Source organism: Megalops cyprinoides, chromosome 7 (genome assembly GCF_013368585.1).
Source record: "Megalops cyprinoides isolate fMegCyp1 chromosome 7, fMegCyp1.pri, whole genome shotgun sequence".
NCBI lineage: Eukaryota > Metazoa > Chordata > Actinopteri > Elopiformes > Megalopidae > Megalops > Megalops cyprinoides.
Genome location: NC_050589.1, coordinates 19279368 through 19299292, shown reverse-complemented (window position 1 = coordinate 19299292; position 19925 = coordinate 19279368). Strand labels below are relative to the sequence as shown.

The following is a 19925-nucleotide window of genomic DNA, read 5'->3' as shown; positions in this document are numbered from 1 at the left end:
TGTTCAACGTTCTCATAACCGTGCTGGAATTTCACCACAGAGCTCAGATCATTACTCTCTCGCACTTATTAGCGTGCTGACATTTCCCCAACTTGGAATTAGTACTTGCACCTTGGGAAATTTTCCAGTCTTGGTCATTGGTCAGGCTGATCTGGATCATATCCTGATTGGAACAGACCTATCAGTTTCAGCCAGAGAGAATTTCCCAGAACCTTCAGTTTCCCTGAAATGAAGACTTCAGATGACAATGAGGTAGGCTGCTTAAGGCTAACTTTATTCATCTGCAAACTTTGGGTGAGAAAGTGGAAAAAATTAAAGGCTTAGCCACTAGGTTGTTACACACACGTGAAAAAACTTTCATGTTTTGTCATGGATAAAAAAGGTTACAAAAAAAAAAAACCCAACACTAAAGCAGCCTGTTACAAGTAAAAATGGAGTCGCCTCCGTCGCCTAGCGTTGGTCTTGGACCCAAGTTCAGGAAGGTGGAGGGCTCCTGGTCTCGGGCTTGCCAGACTCATTACTCTCACTGAGCTGCCTGTTCATCACCATCTCCCTGGCAATACAGGTGACCTGGCCATTGGTCACCTGGTACGTCCCCGCCCTACGATGTAGCACAAGAAGAAACAATTAGGAGGAGATGTGGGCTGATAGGATCGTACACCTAAAAGTGGTGCAATAAACAGCAAAGCCTTTATGACCCCACTCCTTCCACAGAACAAACACCTTATTTTCTTCAGGATTAACTTAAATGTTAAACTAGGGTGATGTCCAACTGCCTGAGGAAATATTAAATCATTACGAGTGACATGACTAGAGACAGTTCCCTCGCTTTTCGGTCTATCATCCTTCGCACTCACTTCTGTTGGGCCTCAGGCAAGGCAGTTGCCCCTGGCTGGTTCTGTTTCCCAAAGAAGAAACTGGACCACCAGTGCCCGGAATCTTGTTTTGGCAGACCTGGAAACAAAGGGAGACACACAAACCACACAAATTCACTTCAGAGGAAGGGGAAGGTCAAGATAAAGCCAAGAATATAATTTCATTTTGGGCCTAAGAGATACTATTAGTGTGCTATGTGCCTCAAACTACAATAATTGCTTAAGAGTCTTTGAGCTGCAAGTCAATAGCAGCTTTGTCTAGGATGACCATTTTACTCAGTTACAATTTTTAGATCTTGCCCCCATGTTGTTTGACCCTTTCGACATAATTGCAAGGACTGAATGGCAGTGAGGTCATCATGGCAATTTTCCCAGAAGACATGACATGACCCTGGCCAACAGTGGAGGTGAGAGAGACTGCTGGGAGTCAAGGCCAGAAGCAGTGAGACATGGCCACATCAGCACCCCTCCCCTCCCCAAAAGGAAAAAACCAAACAAAAAAAATCACCCCTTCGTCACTGGCAAGAACAGTCCCACTTTACTCACAGGCTGACTCAATGCTCTGGCGTCATCAACCATGTTTCTCTGGAAAGAGTAAGCCAATCCCAGACATTGCAACACATTACAACAGAGTTGGCGTTTACTGCCCAAAAGGCACAAAGACTTTTGTTCCTCAATTCTGACTCTTTAGAGACTGCCATTGTGCCATTCCTCCAACGCAAGACTGCCTGCCCTCCCCACTCCGAACGGTCTGACAAACGACAATTAAATTGCCCCAGTTTAGCTTTTTTAGTAGGTGTAATGAGCCATAAAGCTGAAGTCATACCTCTGTTTTAACACCTCAGGCTGTGTAATGTAGCTGGTGTCTACAAGTGTAGACAATTGCTCTTGCAAGAATCTATGCAGGCACCCAACAATTCTTGTTCAGTTGCGAGTTTCATGAGTAATGAGGGACTGCCAATGGTTTGTGCGATAACCACTCAATAATATACATTCAGCAATGTGCCAAAAGGAAACAGTCTTTTTCTGCATGACAAACCCAAGGCATTTAAACTCCTTCTGTAGCAGGTCTTAGGGCTAGATTCATTCTTACCTGGGTGGTGTGGAATGACCTCGCCTGCGTACTCTGAGCTGCCACAGGAACTGCTGCTGGAATTGGATCCCAAGCGCCCTGCAACGTCAACCAATCACATGTCATTTCATTGAACACCAACACAATATGGAAGCATTAGGCAAGGGGGGGAGACACTATGTAATTCACCCACCATGGCACAGTAAACACCAGAAAGAGCGTATGTGTTACATTGCCTGTCCTCAATCCACATCTGGTGTACACAGGCTACTGAAACTCAGCCTGGGACTTTTTGTAATGAAAGGGTTGAACTACCAAAAGACCATCACCATGCTGATATATTGTAAGAATAGGGCTATGCTGTGATAAGATGGGCAATCTGGGAAGAAACCCACTTCTGTAGTAGTCATGGGTAGCAACAAGTGAGCCGCTTGATGGAATTGATGCCATGTCTCGATCTTCTTTCTTCAGCCGTGTGCAGGTGGAAAACCCTGGTGAGGAAGAAGAGTGGGAGTTGGGACACGAGTGGATAACAGCGTCTGTTAACCAGATTTAACAGGATATGGCTATAACCCTCAGCTGTGCCATGCAAATTGGCCTGAACGGTCTTCTCCGTTCCACGGCTGTGTCCTTGAATTGAGCCAGTAGCCTACTTCTCCAAAGGACCTCCCGGCGAGCACACCTGTTTTTCATGCATTTTTTACTTTGTGAACAAGTTCAGTATTTTCCCATCATTCTTTTGAGCTGCTCCGACCAGTTAAACCAGAGATTATTTGCGATTCCTCAACCATCTGTTAACTCCTGTTTTACCACTCAAGTCACGTTCATATCTCTTCCTTCTGAAACCCACTGATTATATCTGACACTTTCGCGACTACATGTGCTTAAGACGTTTGTCAAACGGTACTGACCCGTTAACATCTGATGGAAGACATCTTGATGCTTGTGATTTTTCGATTCAAGTTACGAAAGTTACGACATCTCGCAGTGGTTGTTTGACATTACATCTGCATCTGGTGCGTAGGAATTACATTTTAATTCATTTTCAAATGAAAACGAAGTGTTAAGCATACGTCTGCGAATCAGCAGATAAGGTGAAAGTACTTCCGCTTAACACTACACTAACGTAGAGGGTGAGCCATTTGCTCAAGACTGTTTGTTATGGCAACGCCTGCGGTTAGCCTCAGTCTAGTAGTTGGATAACATCACCTCAGCAAGCTAAAGTAAATGACCACCCATCCGGACTAAATTACTTTACATTCATTTAGCAGACGCTCTTATCCAGAACAACCTCTACGACAAGAGAACATAAGTGTGATCATTAATGAGCAATTAAATAATTAAATTAATTAATTAAATGAGCAACAGTGTCAGACCAGGCTAACACTCCAAAACGGTATGAGCACCGTCGTAGCTTTTCTTAGACAACGCAGGGGGAAAGCAGTACTATCACCAACACAAAAACACACTGACCTTAAACCATGAAAAATAAGACATACCGCAGATCTAGTCCAGCTAAGGCGGGTGGGTTTGTTTCTTTTCGGATTAAGTTGAAAAGCAGTATGTCCATCAAAAGCAGACAAAACAAAAATTAAGGGCTTCATACGAGGAAAGGAAAAATTGCTGACCAGCTCTCGTTAGCTAATCTAGCTACATAGCGATACATGGACAGTTACAATCAAGTACAAATATTTGTGTACAACGTTAATTAGCTGCTAACGTAAATAAATGGGAAAATATGCTGTATATTACTGTAGTTGCCCAATCACAAAATCATCTAACCAAGCCAGCAGCAGTCTCTCTAGCATACTCTCTCCCACATTTGACCAATATTACTACCATCCGTCCATCTTTGGCAAGCTAGTCTAACCTTAGGGAAGCAGATTCTCCAAGAATTTCACATCTCACCAATTGAGGCAACCTCACCTTTTTCTTACGGTACGTGCTGATGTTGAACTCGCACCCAACGCAACTCAGTATTTCAGTCGGCGAGGCTCAGGGGAGTAAACGCTAGGCGACGGGGCCCATTTGAAAAAGAGATTTTGGGTAACAATAACCCTCCACGTCCTGCGGATGTCAACTATTACACTTATTCTACTGAAAAGGTGCGAGAGAGGCAGTATTTATACATTCGCTCTGTGACGTCGAAGAGCGCAGGGAGGGGCTGGGCGGCCCGGAGCTGGAAGTGGGAACAAGACGTGGAAAACAACAGTAGCTTGTCTCATGAACGAAATAAATGACGGACCTCTATGATAAATAGATATTGGCAAGATTACAAGGTTTACACGCCCACAGTTTCTCGGTCATAGAAAAAACGAAGCAATAGCAATTGGCAAATGTTTGTTTACTATTAAACGTCTAAAAACATTATTGTTCTAGCGCCATTGAATTATGAAAATAGTGAGCTAACTAGCTCCCTGGTGGTCTAGTGGTTAGGATTCGGCGCTCTCACCGCCGCGGCCCGGGTTCGATTCCCGGTCAGGGAATACGCTTTTTACCAAGAAACAAGGTTGCCAGCTCCTGAGTCCGTACCCATACTTCTCACAAACAAATCAGGCCTTAACTAATGCGTAGCTAACTAACAACCCAATTTTGTCACTCGGCAAACGGTTTTACTCTTACCCAGAGCGACGCCAGGCTACTGGCTGAAAAACATGGACTCCTTGATTCAGTAAAACCGTTACTACAAAAATGCGGCCCCTGGCCTTTATCAACGAAAAGCTACAACTGCTCTATATTGCCATCTAGAGTTCAACCAGATAAATTGTAAAAGTACTGTGTTGTCGGAAGTCTGGTAGAACTGGTAAAATAACATATGTGACGTTTTTTAGCTTTACTAGTTATGTTTCAGTACGATCACAATAAGAGGGTCTTAACTTTAATACAGTAAGCGCTTGCAATATTGTAGTTGCATTTAGCTGCAGTAAAAGTGTATAAACCTGTTACATCTGTTCAGCATACAGCAACGTAAACTCCGTACAGTTGCTTCGGGAAATATTCAGAGTTCAGACCCCTTCACTTTTTGCATACTTTGTTGTCTTTGTTGAGTTAATCTAAAATGGATTAAACGTATTCTATTGTCCATTAATCTACACACAGTATGACAAAATGAGAAAGCAAAAACATTTTAGAAATGCAAATTTATTAAAAATCAAAAACTGCAATATTTACAAGTATTCAGACCCTTTGCTGTGGCGTTTGAAACTGAACTCAGGTGCATCCTGTTTGCTTTGATTATCCTTGAGATGTCCCTATACCTGTAGCAACTTGAATTAGACATGATTTAGAAAGGCACACACCTGTGTATATAAGGTCCCACAATTCACAATACGCATCAGACCAAAAAGGACATGAAGTCTGTTGAAGTCTCTGTAGACTTCTGTAATCAAATTGTGTCGAGGCATAGATCTGGGCAAGGCATTAAACCATTTCTAAAGCTTTGAATGTTCCCAGGAGCAGAATGGGTTACTGGAATGGAAGAAACCATCAGGACTCTTCCTAGTGCTGGCCGTCTGGCTCAGTAACCAGGAAAGAAGGGCCTTAGTCAGGAAGGTGACCAAGAACGCAATGGCCATTCTAAGAGAGCTCTAATGGGAGAATCTGCTGAAAGGATGACTAGATCTCAGAAGCACAGCATCAATCAGGCCTTTATGGTAGAGTGGATAGATGGAAGCCATGCCTGACTAAAAGACTATGACAGCCTGAGTAGATCTGCATGGATCTACACGAGGTACAACAAAAGACAAAAACAAGGGCAGAAAAAAAGTGCATTTTAAACAATGTTAAAACACCCATGGATGTTAAAACAAAAAATACCAAGATGAAAAATTCAATTCCAAAATCAAGATAATGGTACCACATGGTGCAGAGACCTGAACAGAAACAAGTGGAAGTCTTTGTATACAGCTGTGTCAAACACACATCAGGTGGCTGGAAAAGATCTCCAGCATCAAATCGCTTTGAGAAGCAGGTTGAGAGTCAAGCCTGCCCAGACTTAGAGAGGAACACTAAATGCTAAACCGAAACCCAAGATAATGAACAGCAGAAATCCACAATAAAGGGCAGGCAACCCAAATATACAAATCACCATCAGGGCACAATCAGGTTTAAAGGAATGCTTTATTGATATTCAAACATATATGACAGAAACAGAATGATAATTGTTTCCGAACCAAACAATCTGATCCCTTTAATTTCTACAGCTATGCTCAATCTATTAAAGCTATTTCCATTGTGTATACATTGGCTAGTATATAGTTCATCTTTAATATGTTTAATGTTTTCACCCTTAGCATCCCATAGTGTTCATGACATATTTTAAATATCATTTGCAGCTCTACACTAACTAGTGCTTTACTTGCTATGGCAATAATAAGTGGAACCTGTGGAGGGACGTTAGCAAACTAGAACAGGTAACAAATATTGGCAGCAGACTTTAAATGAGACAGAAATCCCAAAAATCCCATGAGAAATTAAGTACATCACCTAACGGATGTGAACTATAAAACAATCCTTCACACGCAGATAAAGGAAACATTATAGAAGGATAAATAAAAAACATTCTATCCCAAAATAACAGGAAATCACTACACTGGCAAATTATACAATCTACTTTGTGTTTAAAAAAGTGACTGTGCTACCAAACAAAATGTAATTGTATCCAGCCATCAGGAGCGTTGCTGTAATGTTCTTAACAACCCCTCACACCTTTCTCTGTGGCTAGACAAGTGCACACTGGAAACAAACTGCTTTACACAATATAGCACAGGTGGCACTGGGTAAGGAAAAGGTGGGCTGTGTACTCATTATTAAAATGGCAGCTGTCTGCATGACAGTTGATCGTTTCTACATATGGCACAAAGCAAAGCATCTGAGCCTATTGTAACACACACAGAGGCCTTCTCCCATTCAACACTCAAAAGAACTCCATCTTTTCAAACAACAGATAAAGCATTAGAGTGAAACTGTATAAGGCTGATATATTAGATTCCACATTCACCTGGTGCACAGCATAGTGTTGCTTCACATTGTACTGTGTGTAAAAAAGGGACAGAAGTTAATGCTCAGCATGGGAGGATTTCAGGTACAAAACTGACACTTTCAGCTTCATATTTTTAGCAATTTTTTTTTTTTAGCTTTTTATTATTTTTCTTCTGAGTCCCCCTACCTACCAATGAATGCCAGTTGGCAGTACTGTTTAAATATATATATTTATATATATTGATAAAAGTTATGTAAAAACATTATGCAAAGCAGTGTAAAATAGTTTATAATACAAAATGGTTAAACATTTTTACAACTTGTGGCGATCTGACATAATGTAACCATACTTTCCTTTGCAGTTGTATTTGTACAGTGAAATGAGATATGCCATGCTTTAGTAGGTGAGGAGGGGGAGGGAGGAGGTGGGGAGTTGGTCAGCTAAGTGAGAGTGAGGGAGCGTGAGTGTGTTCGTCCATGTGTATGTGTGTGTGTGTGTGTGTGTGCGTGTAGAGGGAGGGAAGGGGGTCAGGGGTCACTCAGTGATGCAGTGACGTCACAGTCCTGCGAAGAGGCGCTTCAGAAGGGAGCGTTGTCCTGAACTGGCTTTGTTTCGGTCGGGGACTGGACTCCTCCATTGCCTCGGCCACCGACGACCTTGTACTGCGCGCCCATCAACAAGAGAGCAAAATGGAAAGCGGGATTAAAGCAAGGAAGGACCGGCTTACTTATTCATTTCCGTTTTCATTAGTGGTTGTGCTAGAGCCGCTCCTGACAACTTCAAAGGCATGGTGATGTCATGGGCAAGTGGAAAAAAAGGTCTGACACTGCACTGAAACACATCCTCTTTCCAGCTCCACCTTCTGCTGAAAAGTCACGTCTTACCTTGATGTTTCCGACTTTATCCTCAAAGGATTTGAAGGTTGGGGAGTTCCTTTAAAACAAAGACAATTCAGATTAAAAATATCATTTAAACCATTATAAAATATTCTTAGAAGAACTGAACTGCACGTATTCCAACTTGAAAATGTACAGGAATGTTGAAAGGGCATGCATTATCAATGACCAGCCTTAGAGACCACAGTTAAAAAAAACCATTCCTTCCCAGGCTGTACAATCACAATCACTAAATGCAGCTCCCCCACTGACAGTAAGACAGAAATCATCTGCCAGTTTACCAAGTACTTTACCTCATTGCAGGCATACTTATTGAATGGCGAATGGAGTAGTTGCTACTTCGAAAGCATTAAGGAGACAAAGAAGTGAGGGTTAAGACAAGCAGGAATATTCAGTACAGAGCACAAAGCAGCAGCATCACCCAAAACAGAAAGACTAGAAGCATTCCAAGTGCAGACAGGCAAGTTATGATTGCAACTGTAAATGGTGAGACAGAAGACTCTATTTAACTGTCCTGTGGTGACCTTAGCCAAAACGCTTCCCCCAGAGAGAAATGTGCATATTTGTGAGTGGTGTGAGAGACGCAGTGAAGTTCATGTTGCATTTACAGTAATTATTCAGGCATGCTAAACAGCCAAAGAGGGAGAGAAAAAAAACACTAGCCTTTTCAATTAAATTTGTATAAAAAATATAAACTAAGCTGAACTTATGCCGGGGAAGTAAATTCTAAAAATTACAACAAACAGAGCTTGACCTTCACTTCAAGGACAAAAAATTTCTCATGTGCTTGTTACAGTGTGTTTTTGTCGTTTTTTCTTACCCAAAGGAATGTGAAAAAGGCAGAGCTCTGTAGGACCAACAGGCAGCGATGAAACAAAAGGAAAATCAAGGTAAGCAAAAGCAGCTTTCAGCTATCAAGCAGGAAAACACAGACACGGGCAACAGCGAGGCATGGGCACCTTAGGTTGCTAACACCATGGATGAGTTACATAGGCAAACCATTATGCAACATTTAACAGATGCTGATGGGAGATGTAGTCCTTGCATAGAAACAACTCCCTACTACCCTGCCCAAGACAGAGACTTTTGTTTCTGAAATTCAGCTAAAGGGAACCTGGTACTTCTTCAGAAAACCATGTGAGAGCTCCTGTCTGTGTACTGAATGTGGCTATGATAAGACAGGGTAATACAGGTAGGGTTAACACAAAAATGATGAGGCTGTCAAATGAACAGAGGCAAAGAGAGCCTTTGACTGAGAATGAACTATGACAACAACCCTCCATTCCACTTCCATTAAATTGCAGTGTTGAACTCTGAATGATCCACTATAGTGGCCTACACAGTAATACATACTGGGAATAGCTACCTTATGTTCTAGTGGCACGGCAGCTTCTAAAGCAGATAAAGCATTACGTTTTGGAGTCCAATTCAGATTTTTATTGGATCATATCTATCTAAATTTGTATCGGATCATATCTATCTGTAGATCGTCAACATCGCAGATACATTCAACCGTTGCTTTTAATGAGATGAATCATTCGAATAACTCCATTTCCCCTGAGAAATCCACTGGGGCTGCTTGCCTTCTGCAGCTGCAGTAAACACATTAGCACCAAGGAGGACCACAGTCACGCTCCTGGTGACCAATCGTGGATATCGCCAAGAGTTACTGTTGCCAAGCAACCAAGCATTGCTCCACAGCACCTAAATGGTGTGGTGCCTGTGTAATGCAGAGCCAGGTACTACAACGGCACCAATGGTGCTCTATTGCTGTACTCTCCACTTTCTAACATCACATGTCACAAGAGCTCCTATGTGAGATTTCACTTTAAATGGGACCTGTCACATGTCTGTGAGTAAAATTAGGGATGGCAGACTTCTGTCACAGTTGTCCATTAAACAAAAACACTGTACTGTTCACAGCATAATTTGCCGCAATTCCTTCGAACTCATTTTGCTAACACTGCCAATTTTTTTAGGCGAAGGAAAGGAACTGCAATAATGATGACTAAAAGAACAAAAGGTTGAAAGCCACAGAGATCCAAGCATCATGCAGGAGAGAGGGGAAATGCTGTTGAAAGGCCATTAACTATAAATGAGCCAGCTCTGACCAGACAGGAAGCCAGGCCATCAGGCACATGCCAAAACACACACATCCGTAACTGAGAAACACTGCAACAGGGCAGAGATACCAGCACAAACGGAAATATGACCCAAAAATATTTGCAGACAGTGGGATTATTAAATATATATGGATATGTGGATGAGCCTTATTATCACTAATGAAAAATGCTTCACATCCAAACCCCCATTTCTTTAGATGGCCGACGCGCACCGTTTCATTTTTAAGAACTAAAATAACAGTTATACATTACAGATTTAGAAAGTACCAGTGATACATGTTGTAAGGATTATACTGGTTCAGCAGTAAAACCATAACTGACATTTATATACTGTAAAGACGTTCCACATAGTCTTCTTGAAAGTACACACACACCCAAGGGGATTCCTTATCAGGTAACTGAGTGAATGGGGGGAATGGAGGCCTATTCAACAGGCCTAAAACAGGGTGTTTCTTGTCATGCATCTCATATGACTGACTAGCTCAAGAAAAATAATCTCCAGCTGAGAGATGTGTTTAAAAAGCGACACATAAAACCTCCCTTCTCGTCAAATTTACAATTACAGAGATGTCGTATTATTTGGCTTCCATTTTTCTTGCTCAATATGGGTTATCAAACTAAGAAAAACAATACGCTGGACAAAATGGGAGCCAAAAGAAGACTTCATAATAAGACACTGCTGGAAATCAGAAATCAATCATATACATTCTTACATGAAAATGCGTAACTTGAAAGGATTGTTTCTGTCAGAAGCATTTGCTGTGGTCTGCCCAAAGGGAAGGGGGGTGCTAGACAGTACCTCATGTCGCCCAGTCTCTTGCTGATGGCTGTGCCCATGTTGGACAGGGCGGCGGATGTCTTCTGGCCGGCCTGCGACAGAGTTTCCTGAGTCTTCTTATACCTGCGAGTGGGAAGACGGAGACACAACCGCAGACCCACGTGAACAAAGCAGCAGCGGAAGGGCTTAGGTGCACAATGCAGCGCTGTGTTCCCGCATGCCACAGGAGTGGGGTTCACCACAAAGGGGTTAGTCTGCCCACGGACTACACAGAAAGGCACTGCAAGCTACAGGACCCGGGAGAGAAAAATTACAGAGAGAGAGAGAGACCCCACCACAGAAAAGGCAGCCAGGCCATGGCAGCTGTCAATCTATATACAATATCTAAGCAAAGCACACATACACCTGGGCTTTCAATGCACATAAATCTACACATAAACAGCCACTGCAGGGGTCAATTCAATTGCAGTTTAAATGCTTCTGTATAGTTTAAGAAAATATGCAGACTGAGGTACCGGTGCTCTCAGGCACATTTAAAGTTACAGGCAAGAAAAAAAAAATCTTTAAATCTTTTCCGACTAGCTGAGGGGCAGTGTTGCATTTAGCTATGATTTTATTTAGCAAACCATCTTAACAGTGTAGTGTGACACAATTCATGACATTCCTTTGAATTCCTTTGAATTCCTTTATCCTCAATTTCTTTAATGAATCCATTAATCTGTCTATATATCCAGTCTGTTCATTATGCATTGTGTGGACAATACCCAGGTTGAATACAGCTAACTCACAATACCTGCCATACAGAAAACTTTCACTGTGAAAAATAAGTTTTACATGAAGCAACCTATCACTCCTGCTTTATTCCATCACTTTCTGTGCTTATTAAAGACAAATGAAGTAATCTTCATTACACCAAAGTAAAGCTCTATGCGGTATTCTCCAAGGGTTAGCTGTCAAACACAGACCCATGCTTTACCTAAAGGAACTTAAAACCATCCCCTCCAACAAACAAACAACCCCCCCCCCAAGCAGTTCAACACACAGGAAAGTAGAAAAGGGGAAACAATGAGAAAGCACCCACGTATGTTTTATAGCGTTGACAGACAATAGCTATGAGTAAACTACATGACATCTTCACTGTGGTAAACCAGCATGCAACAAAGACCAAGGTCAACCACATACTACTGTACTCTTTTTTAAGCCCAAATCATTAGACAACCCTCCATGGTGGTCTTTTCCACATTATCCAAGTTTTAAAGGGCCAGCTTTTAAAGATAAGATTTGTAACTGGAAAAAAGGCTATAAATAATCATTTCTATTTAAATTGTGACGCTTTACCTTCAAGGACCACAGGTTTTAAAAACATGATAAATTTTAACACTCTGTTCTAAAACCACATCTACATGCCCATTTTATATGAAACACATCTCTCCCACACGCAAATCCTTACAACCTCTTCAGTGCAGTACATGATGGGAGCCAAGACGTGGCACATACAGTGAGTTAGAGTTCCGGCATAAGGGAGCAGAGTAAATGTTAGGGTAAACGGAGCACACCTGCAGGTCCTGTTTTAGGCCTGCTACAGGGCGCTGCTTGGTGCCACTCCCCACTGTTCTCCGTCAATATTTGCTTATCCTCTCAAAGACTTCAGCTCGTTAGTCACTTTACCTTAAAGTACACATGCCTCCTCACACTTTCGTGGTGCACACTTCATTTCTAACCTGACCAGCAACAATCACAGTAATACTGATAATGACGAAAGGCGCTAAAAACTCTTTCTTTTTGGCTGACAAGTATTGCCAAAGGCAGACATGTTAAAAGTTAAAAACAAAATGCAGTCTGGTCCCATCACCACACTTTCAAACCTTCACAACCATGGAGAGTCTGAGCAGCAGGAAGAACCGTCAACAGGAAAATGGCACTTACACCCTTTAAATTTAGAACAGGTAATAAAACAGACAAGAACGAACAAACAAAAAACTCACGCTTCAGAATGGGTTATGTCCTCCAAAGTTGACGTTGCTGAAAGATATCTACAAACATACAGTGTGACATTAAATTCACGAGACTCTCATGGAACAAAGTGCAAGTTAGTCTCTGAGAATATAGATGACAACAAATTAGGCCACAATCGCAAAACACATGATTTCAACATCAGACAAAAGCAAACAACAGGCAACAATTATCACCACTACCACTGACAGGGTATATTCTCTGTTTCATCAAGAAATATCAGTTCTGCCTCATGACAGAGGCAGATTTACCCAGGACAACAAGGAGAACAGTGTCAAATTTTTTGGCCATTACATCGCACACAATTCCTCTTTCAAACTACACAGGTTAAAGTTCAGAGACTCAACAACTTGCTTGATTAGTTAAGACAACAGAGACACACAACATCTACACATTCCTGCAACAACTAAGCCAGTTGCAGACACCGCTAGGAGGTTGCATGGGCAATGCTGTAGCTTCCAGTTGACTATTATGGAAAAGCAATAGCTAGCTTAAGTAGTACAGCAATCTAACTAAATGGCTCAATGAACTGATAGTGGCAAAGCAAAGAAATTTTGCATTCAATGTTTGGGTATTCATATGAACTAATTCTGGCAAGTTATACACATCCCTTTCATTGTGCAAAAGTGCAAAATCTAAATGGAGTGCAATTATCCAAAGAGTTCTGAGAAAGCATAAATCACTTCACAGAATCTTGACTGTTTAAGAACTGTGCACACCGCAACACTCAAAAAAAGCCAGCACGCTGTTTCTTACTAAGTCAAACAGCGGCTTACTGGGCCGTGTCAGTTTAAAACGGCCGTGCGGTATCAGCCACACAGCTGTTCCTGCTGAGACAGTAGCGCACTGTGAGCTTCAGATACACGGCCCCACTCTCACGCTCTCCTCGTCACCGCGCCCTGCACATCTGACACCCTTGCCCTCAGCGAGTCACATGACCAGGCGGAGAGACAGCTCCGCTGCTCTCTGCAATGAGACCGCATCTCTCTCATGCGTTCCGCCGGCGTGCCCGCCTCAGCCGTCCAGCCGGTTGTGGAGACGGAGCTTCAGCATATTGCGTAGCGATGCAAGATATCTCACAGGCACACATCCAAGGACCCTGCTAAGCCAGTTACGCCAAAAACATTCCACAAGTCTTCTAATGTGTAGTTCTGAGCTATATAGGTAGTGAGATTACACCTTGGGAACAAGTCTTGCTAATGATCTTTTTTTACTGAACCAAGAAATGAATGACAACACCCTCCTTTGAGGGGTTAAAAAAAAGACAGCCAAACTCATTCACATTTTGTGTCCATTCCCTTTCCTGTTATTGCATTATTATAGAATATATAGAATAATGCACATTTCCAATTTAAAAGAATGTCTTAACTTCCAGAAAGGCCAGTGTTAAATGAGAAGATCAATGGGAGAAATGGTAAAACCTGATGCAATGGTTATTAGTTTCGAGACTGCTTAGTGTGTTAACAATCATATCCTATGATTTAATATGAGCCGTGGGAAGGATTTGGTAAGGAAAAATTAACTTCACCTGCTTCAGAGTAGGAAATGTGTATGAGTAAAAATAGACAAAAAGAGAAGAGACAGAGGCAGCACAAGCCAGACTAAATTGACATCTGAGGATATCAAACGCCCAAAACCATAAAAACATTTTTTTCTTTCTTCCCCCCTCCCCCTCCCCCTCCCCCTCCCCGCCTACAGTGGCTTTTCTAGCCCACAGAGTCACCATCACTTCAGGAAGCAGGCGCGTAAACATAATGCACCTCGCACTAGAAGGAATGTAACATAGGGAGAAAGTGGTTAGGGGGTTAGTGTCAGTGTATGCCTCAGTGCGAGCCTGTGAAATATGATCTGCAATTCCAACAGGGTTACAGCGAGACCCGACTCACATATGCTTACAAGCTACTCTTTAAAGGATTGAGCTGTGTAATAACTCAGATCACTTATCTTTTTACACATACGTACAGTGTGACATGTTCCACATGTTACGATAAAGCATTATATGACAACAATTAGCTATAAGAACTGATTGGATGCTAAAGTCCTGTGACTGTTGTTATAGCTTCTGCTATCACTGTCATAGCCTTAAGCCTTGGGAGTCAGGTCTCGGTGCATTGTCTGCCCCTCAGCCCAGGGATTGAGGTGGAGTGAGAAGAACAGAGCAAACATTAGCGATGCCACCACAGTGCTAGCCAAAACTCACAAATCAGAACTGGTAACTCTCTCATTCCACTCCCCAAGTTTCTCAGTGGTTTTCACATAGCTAGAAACAGAGATTCAGGCAACTTGAAAAAGTGGTACTGGCTTCCTTCATGTATGGTTTCTTGGTGACTGATCTCTGGAGCAGTGTACCTTTTAAAAGCCAATGAATCATCTGTGAGTCACAATGAAACACTCACACACACTCAAGCCTTAGAAAAGTCCTGCCTCATTTAATTGTTCAATACCAACATACCTCAAACTGTTAAATGGGTTGCAAGGCACAGCAGCTGTTACCATGGTTTATTTAACACTATAACTGCAATGCAAATAGCAGATGTTAGCTGTTCTGCAGCCAATAAATGCTAACTATTGTGTCTGAAATATTTCTTACACCTGGTGTTTGACTCTGTAGAGAGCTCTGGTTTCAACCAAAGTGAATTTATTTCTCTAAGTCTTTTAACACAGAAGGCATAGTTTTCACAGTGTCTGGCTAGTGGACCTGAATGAAGGGTTGGCGTCTCAGGAGCAGGTCTGCCTTTAATTTCACTACTGGCAGAGCCAGGCTTCAACAGACTGAACCTTCAGTCAGTCTAACCAGGCCAGGACAACAATGTAATACCAGAGGTACTTACGCATTGGAGGTCTGAACATCCTGCCAGCCTTTGGTGAGGTTCTGTTTGAACTCATTCAGAGGGCTCAGGCCCAGTTTCCTCTTGAGCTCATATGCGTGTTTCTCTTTGGCAGAGAGCACCTGCCGCAAGGTGTTTATCTCCTCCTCCACCTGTGGACACAGCACAGCAAGGTCACGCGATTATGCTGCTTGTCTCCCAGCATTCTGTGCTTCCAGATGAGAAAGGTAAAGCTATTTACTCAGCAACCTAGACTACGGGCCCAAACATTAGATACCCGTGACACCACTGCATATATCCCAGAGGTTATTTATTCTTTTACAGTTTGTAGCTCTCTCTTTTGCTTAGGGATCCCTGCTTTCTGATGCTCTCGCATGTGAACAGCAGACATGGCGCACGTAAGCAGGCTTACCTTGGTGAGCTCAGACCTCAGCTCCTCTGCCTCCTCCTCGGTCAGCCCGGGGGGCAGCGTGCTGGCTGCATTACCGGCAGCTCCTTCCACTGACACGTCCGTCAGAGAGTCCGTCCCCAGGCCTTTGTTGGGAGAGTTGAGGTTAATGTCTACGCCATCGCCAGGACACAAGCAGAGAGAGAAGAGAAACGGACAATTCATTTCCATAAACCCAGGGACATCCAAATCTAGTCAACCACAGACATGCTGGTCTGCAACCTAACACCTGCCCAATTCTGCCAATCCCTGATCTTATGGTACAGAAGGCATTGAGAGTTACCATCATGACATAAGGCAAGCACTCTGTACTGGGATGAAATTTCCGGGAAGGGAAGGTGATTAAGGGGAGAAGTACCGCAGCACTGAGTAACTCTAGATGGAAATGCAGAAGCTTTTCAAACAATCATTAGAGCACTCACTGTCTCCAGGGAACCTCACTGGACCATGTTCAGGTGAAGGCATAATCATAAAAGCCAGGCAGAGTGAGGCACAGAATAAGGAGAGCCAGTAAAATTGTGTCAGATAAAAAACTGCAGAGTGACAGAGAGGATGGCAGTCTGGATGTTTAAAATCTATCCACCAATCCCACCTAAAAGACACAACAGACTGATGTTCGAAATCGTGTTTAATCAGGGTTATGAATGTTTAGCATTCCACTGACAGGAGCTCTCCAAATCTTTACTTTCCTTATCCTTCAAAATGTTCATTTTGAGCAACATGTATGAACAAGCAGAAACGTGTTATTTATATGAATCAGCTTGATTAGACAAATTTGTATAAGAATGTTGGAAGCGGTGGGCGGTGATAAGGATTCAACTGAGTTTGTTGACTGGGAAATGAGTAAAGCACCTTTGCTTGCTGGGTACCTGTGATACAGTATTAGTTATCCAATAATTTAATACAGCCCCACCCTCCGTCAAAATACATCGAATAGCTTTCTTGGATGTTTGAATGCGCAATACTAATCAACAATATGGTAATGACTTCGTTTATCATTTGTACTACATTATCCATCTGGGTAGCTGGCGTGACTTTGATAAGGCAACGACTTCTTGAAGAAAATGACTAGCTCAACGTTTGGATTTCGTGGCGAGATATCACAAACCAAAACACTGGAAAAACAGGAAGTACAACTATCCAGATGACTAGCTATTATTAGCTAGCTAACGTTACATTCTATGTTTTTCGCAATATTTGCGAACCACTAAGGACTGTTTGCATTATTTAGAACGATAACTTTTAGCTAACTTAATAGCTGATTTCAGAAAGATAAACCTCGAGTGCTGACTAAATAAAGTTTCATGAGCACGAGAAGGGCTTGATGTACGAAAGGACGGTTGCTTAGCAAGCTAGGTGCAACCTAATAATTTGCACCAACCTTAAAATGTTGCTAACTAGCTAGCAACAGATCACTGGGGTTTGTGGTCTGGACAGTATCTACAAGCTAAACCCGCATAACCGTCACCTAGCTGTTATGTTAGCTAGTTAGCTATCCAACTAGGTGTGTCAGTTGTTCTACAGATTAACGCTAGGTACGGCGTGTTACATATCTATAGGGAAGGCAAGGCTAGCTAGCGAAGTTATATTAAAAACACATGCTGGTGTGACTTGTTGGTTTGCTTTTCGCGTTGATGTTAATCAGCAAACAATACCACAGCATCGGCAGCCAGCCTCCTAAAATTAACTGACTAATTTGCTGGCTAACGTTAGTCATCCTCGTACAAGTGCAGAATACTTGCTGGCTCCCTGGTTCGCTCGTCGCTGTCAAGAATGGTCCGCCAGTGTTGCCGTTGTTTACGATCGGGAAGCAAGCATCTTTCTCAACCACATAACTAGCTGAATTCTGCCTTGCCACAACAGGCTCATGCAAGGTAATGCTAACATCACTTTTGTCATAAAATCACGAGCATAGGTTGTTGTGTAAATATGAAACATCTAATATGGATTCGTAATTCGATTCCGCAGCCTCCGTCTTTCTCTGGCGTCTTTGACATTAAGATACCCATCGGGCCCAATGGCATTCATATCGCGTAGCTTACGTTACTTTATATCCAGAAACCATGCAATTACTGGCAGTATAAAACATTTCCGACTATTATTACGTTCACGTTTTACCTTGATTTGCAGAATCCATAACGTTGAACGTATTAATAATGCGTGGTCTCCAACGTCGTAAGTAGTCAGTTTAATGCAAAAGTTGCTTCCTATGCGTCGCACCCACGATTTAGCGTAACCCAAAGCGTTCTCCCCTTGTTACACGGGCTTCCACAACAACAAATCCGGAGAGACAGACGCGGCTAGGTACTCAAACCAGACAGAGCCAGCTCAGCTGGATGGGGTTCCAGCTCACCGCCCGCTTCCGGCGCAATAAGATGACGTCATTCCTCGTTAAATTTTGAGTTTTAAGAAAGACAACAATTTGTATATTTTCTTGATTTCATTCCTGAGTTGCAGAGGTAGCCTACTAATAGTAGTAGCCTACTCTTGAAATCTGCGAATCACCTGCCACCCGCTCAAAATAATATGGCCCAAGACCCAACAGAAATAGTTTGGCTTTTATACCCACCAGCAGGTGGCGCGCCAAATAATAATAGTCAGGAAAAAACACAAAATGTATATAAAAAGAATTTTATCGCAGAAAACGCAGGTGAATATAAATGTGACTTTTCTAATTTCTGGAATGAAAGTCATTATTTGTGAACAGTGTCGACTTTGCAGTGCTATTCAGATTAAAATATAACTTTTGTAATAAATAAAATAATGATAAAAAATAACAGGCAGGAAAAATTACCCAGTAGATACCATTTTAGGTTTTAAGATAAAATATAAAGATTATTTTATTAATAAATGTCCATTGATATATCATACTGCAGGGTTTAAATTTTAAATTAAACCTCTTTTTAACATGACTTTGTCTTAGTATTACAGGACAATGGGTATGATCAAGTGTGACATTTTGGTAAGGGGGTCATATTAGGACTTTCTGAGTGGTGCTGTTGGCCATTACAACATAATGTATAAGTAAAAGTTTGACAACAGAGTGTGCTATCCAGACTGTAAAACAAAGGAGACTTTGCAAATCATCGTCATTCACTGGTGTCTTGGGAGCAGTTGATGACTGAATTCTGTTTGGTCGTGTTGGGTGCAAAACTGATGGGTCTGACATGTCTGACAGGCTTACTGTCCCCACAGAGTGTTTGGAAGATAGGCTTTGCATGCTGCCACATGGGAAAAAAACAAGATGAGTCCCCTGCCAGCTCTGAGAGGATTGTATAATTAAAGGCCCCCAGGGGATCCCCCCCCCCCATTAAATAATTTTCTCTCTGCCCTAGTATTTATAGTATTTTTATATATGCAGACTGTTTATGAAGTTTGTATTGGTTGAAGACTTGTAGCTCTTCCATTACAGGTTTTTTTTTTGTTGTTGTTTTTAATTTACGCTAGAAACATATACTCAGAGGAGAACAGATACTGAATAGTTCCCTGCAAAAAATAGAAATAGAAATAGATTTGTCAAACCCTCACCTAAATACAACATTGTATCCTTATTGTAAGGATATTGCTGCTACACTACTGCACATGCAAGCCTTTGCAAGAAATCTTTGACACATTTTGCCATTTGTGTGGAAAAATTATACTCCCAGCTAGCCACCAATATGTGAGTTGAAACTTTTAATGATGTATAGAAGAATGTACACAGCAATATAATATTCCTGTATTTTCATCCTTCCCCTTTACATTCTTTTTTGAACTGTGCCACAAATATTGTATTGAATGTACACATTCTCTGTGATGTTATGAGTTCTTAGGTAGTGGGTTTCAGTTTGCATTTGCCCGCACATATCTCTAGGAAATGGTTAATAAATTGAGGATATCTTACTAGCATATTAATGGGTAGGTATAATCAG

General features: G+C 42.0%; 2 protein-coding genes and 1 non-coding gene across 13 annotated transcripts; 1 reads left to right on the top strand and 2 right to left on the bottom strand.

Annotated features, from left to right (window-relative positions):
• Positions 1 to 253: 253 nt before the first annotated feature.
• On the bottom strand, positions 254 to 4058 carry ppdpfb (pancreatic progenitor cell differentiation and proliferation factor b). Its single transcript, XM_036534086.1, has 5 exons — positions 3874 to 4058; positions 2343 to 2438; positions 1969 to 2046; positions 858 to 954; positions 254 to 601 (listed from the first exon to the last, which is right to left on the bottom strand). Exons 2-5 carry the CDS (start codon positions 2395 to 2397, stop codon positions 475 to 477), a joined length of 357 nt encoding a protein of 118 aa, XP_036389979.1. The 5' UTR covers positions 2398 to 2438; positions 3874 to 4058; the 3' UTR covers positions 254 to 474.
• Positions 4059 to 4361: 303 nt separating this feature from the next.
• On the top strand, positions 4362 to 4433 carry trnae-cuc. The gene has a single exon. It is a non-coding gene; the product is annotated as a tRNA-Glu (tRNA).
• A 2964-nt stretch (positions 4434 to 7397) lies between these two features.
• Positions 7398 to 18376, bottom strand: tpd52l2b (tpd52 like 2b). 11 transcript variants are annotated; one of them, XM_036532990.1, is made up of 9 exons: positions 18133 to 18376; positions 15979 to 16127; positions 15570 to 15718; positions 14939 to 14998; positions 10747 to 10848; positions 8645 to 8671; positions 8118 to 8159; positions 7813 to 7861; positions 7398 to 7590 (listed from the first exon to the last, which is right to left on the bottom strand). In XM_036532990.1, exons 1-9 carry the CDS (start codon positions 18149 to 18151, stop codon positions 7507 to 7509), a joined length of 681 nt encoding a protein of 226 aa, XP_036388883.1. In that variant the 5' UTR covers positions 18152 to 18376; the 3' UTR covers positions 7398 to 7506. The 11 variants fall into 11 exon arrangements, with proteins under 11 accessions (XP_036388883.1, XP_036388873.1, XP_036388874.1 ...); XM_036532980.1 differs by lacking the exon at positions 14939 to 14998 and adding an exon at positions 12711 to 12758 and having other exon boundaries at positions 8118 to 8162; XM_036532981.1 differs by lacking the exon at positions 14939 to 14998 and adding an exon at positions 12711 to 12758.
• Positions 18377 to 19925: the final 1549 nt, after the last annotated feature.

Bases quoted from the DNA above. Each gene is read 5' to 3' on its own strand.
- ppdpfb (XM_036534086.1), bottom strand. From the start codon at position 2,397: ATGGCATCAATTCCATCAAGCGGCTCACTTGTTGCTACCCATGACTAC. The intron at 955-1,968 runs GTAAGAATGAAT...CTTTGTTTCCAG, and splicing joins GGTCATTCCACACCACCCAG to GTCTGCCAAAACAAGATTCC. The intron at 602-857 runs GTGAGTGCGAAG...GCTACATCGTAG, and splicing joins TTGCCTGAGGCCCAACAGAA to GGCGGGGACGTACCAGGTGA.
- tpd52l2b (XM_036532990.1), bottom strand. The intron at 15,719-15,978 runs GTAAGCCTGCTT...CTGTGTCCACAG, and splicing joins TGAGGTCTGAGCTCACCAAG to GTGGAGGAGGAGATAAACAC. The intron at 8,160-8,644 runs GTAAGAAAAAAC...CTTTCGAAGTAG, and splicing joins CCTTTTTCACATTCCTTTGG to CAACTACTCCATTCGCCATT.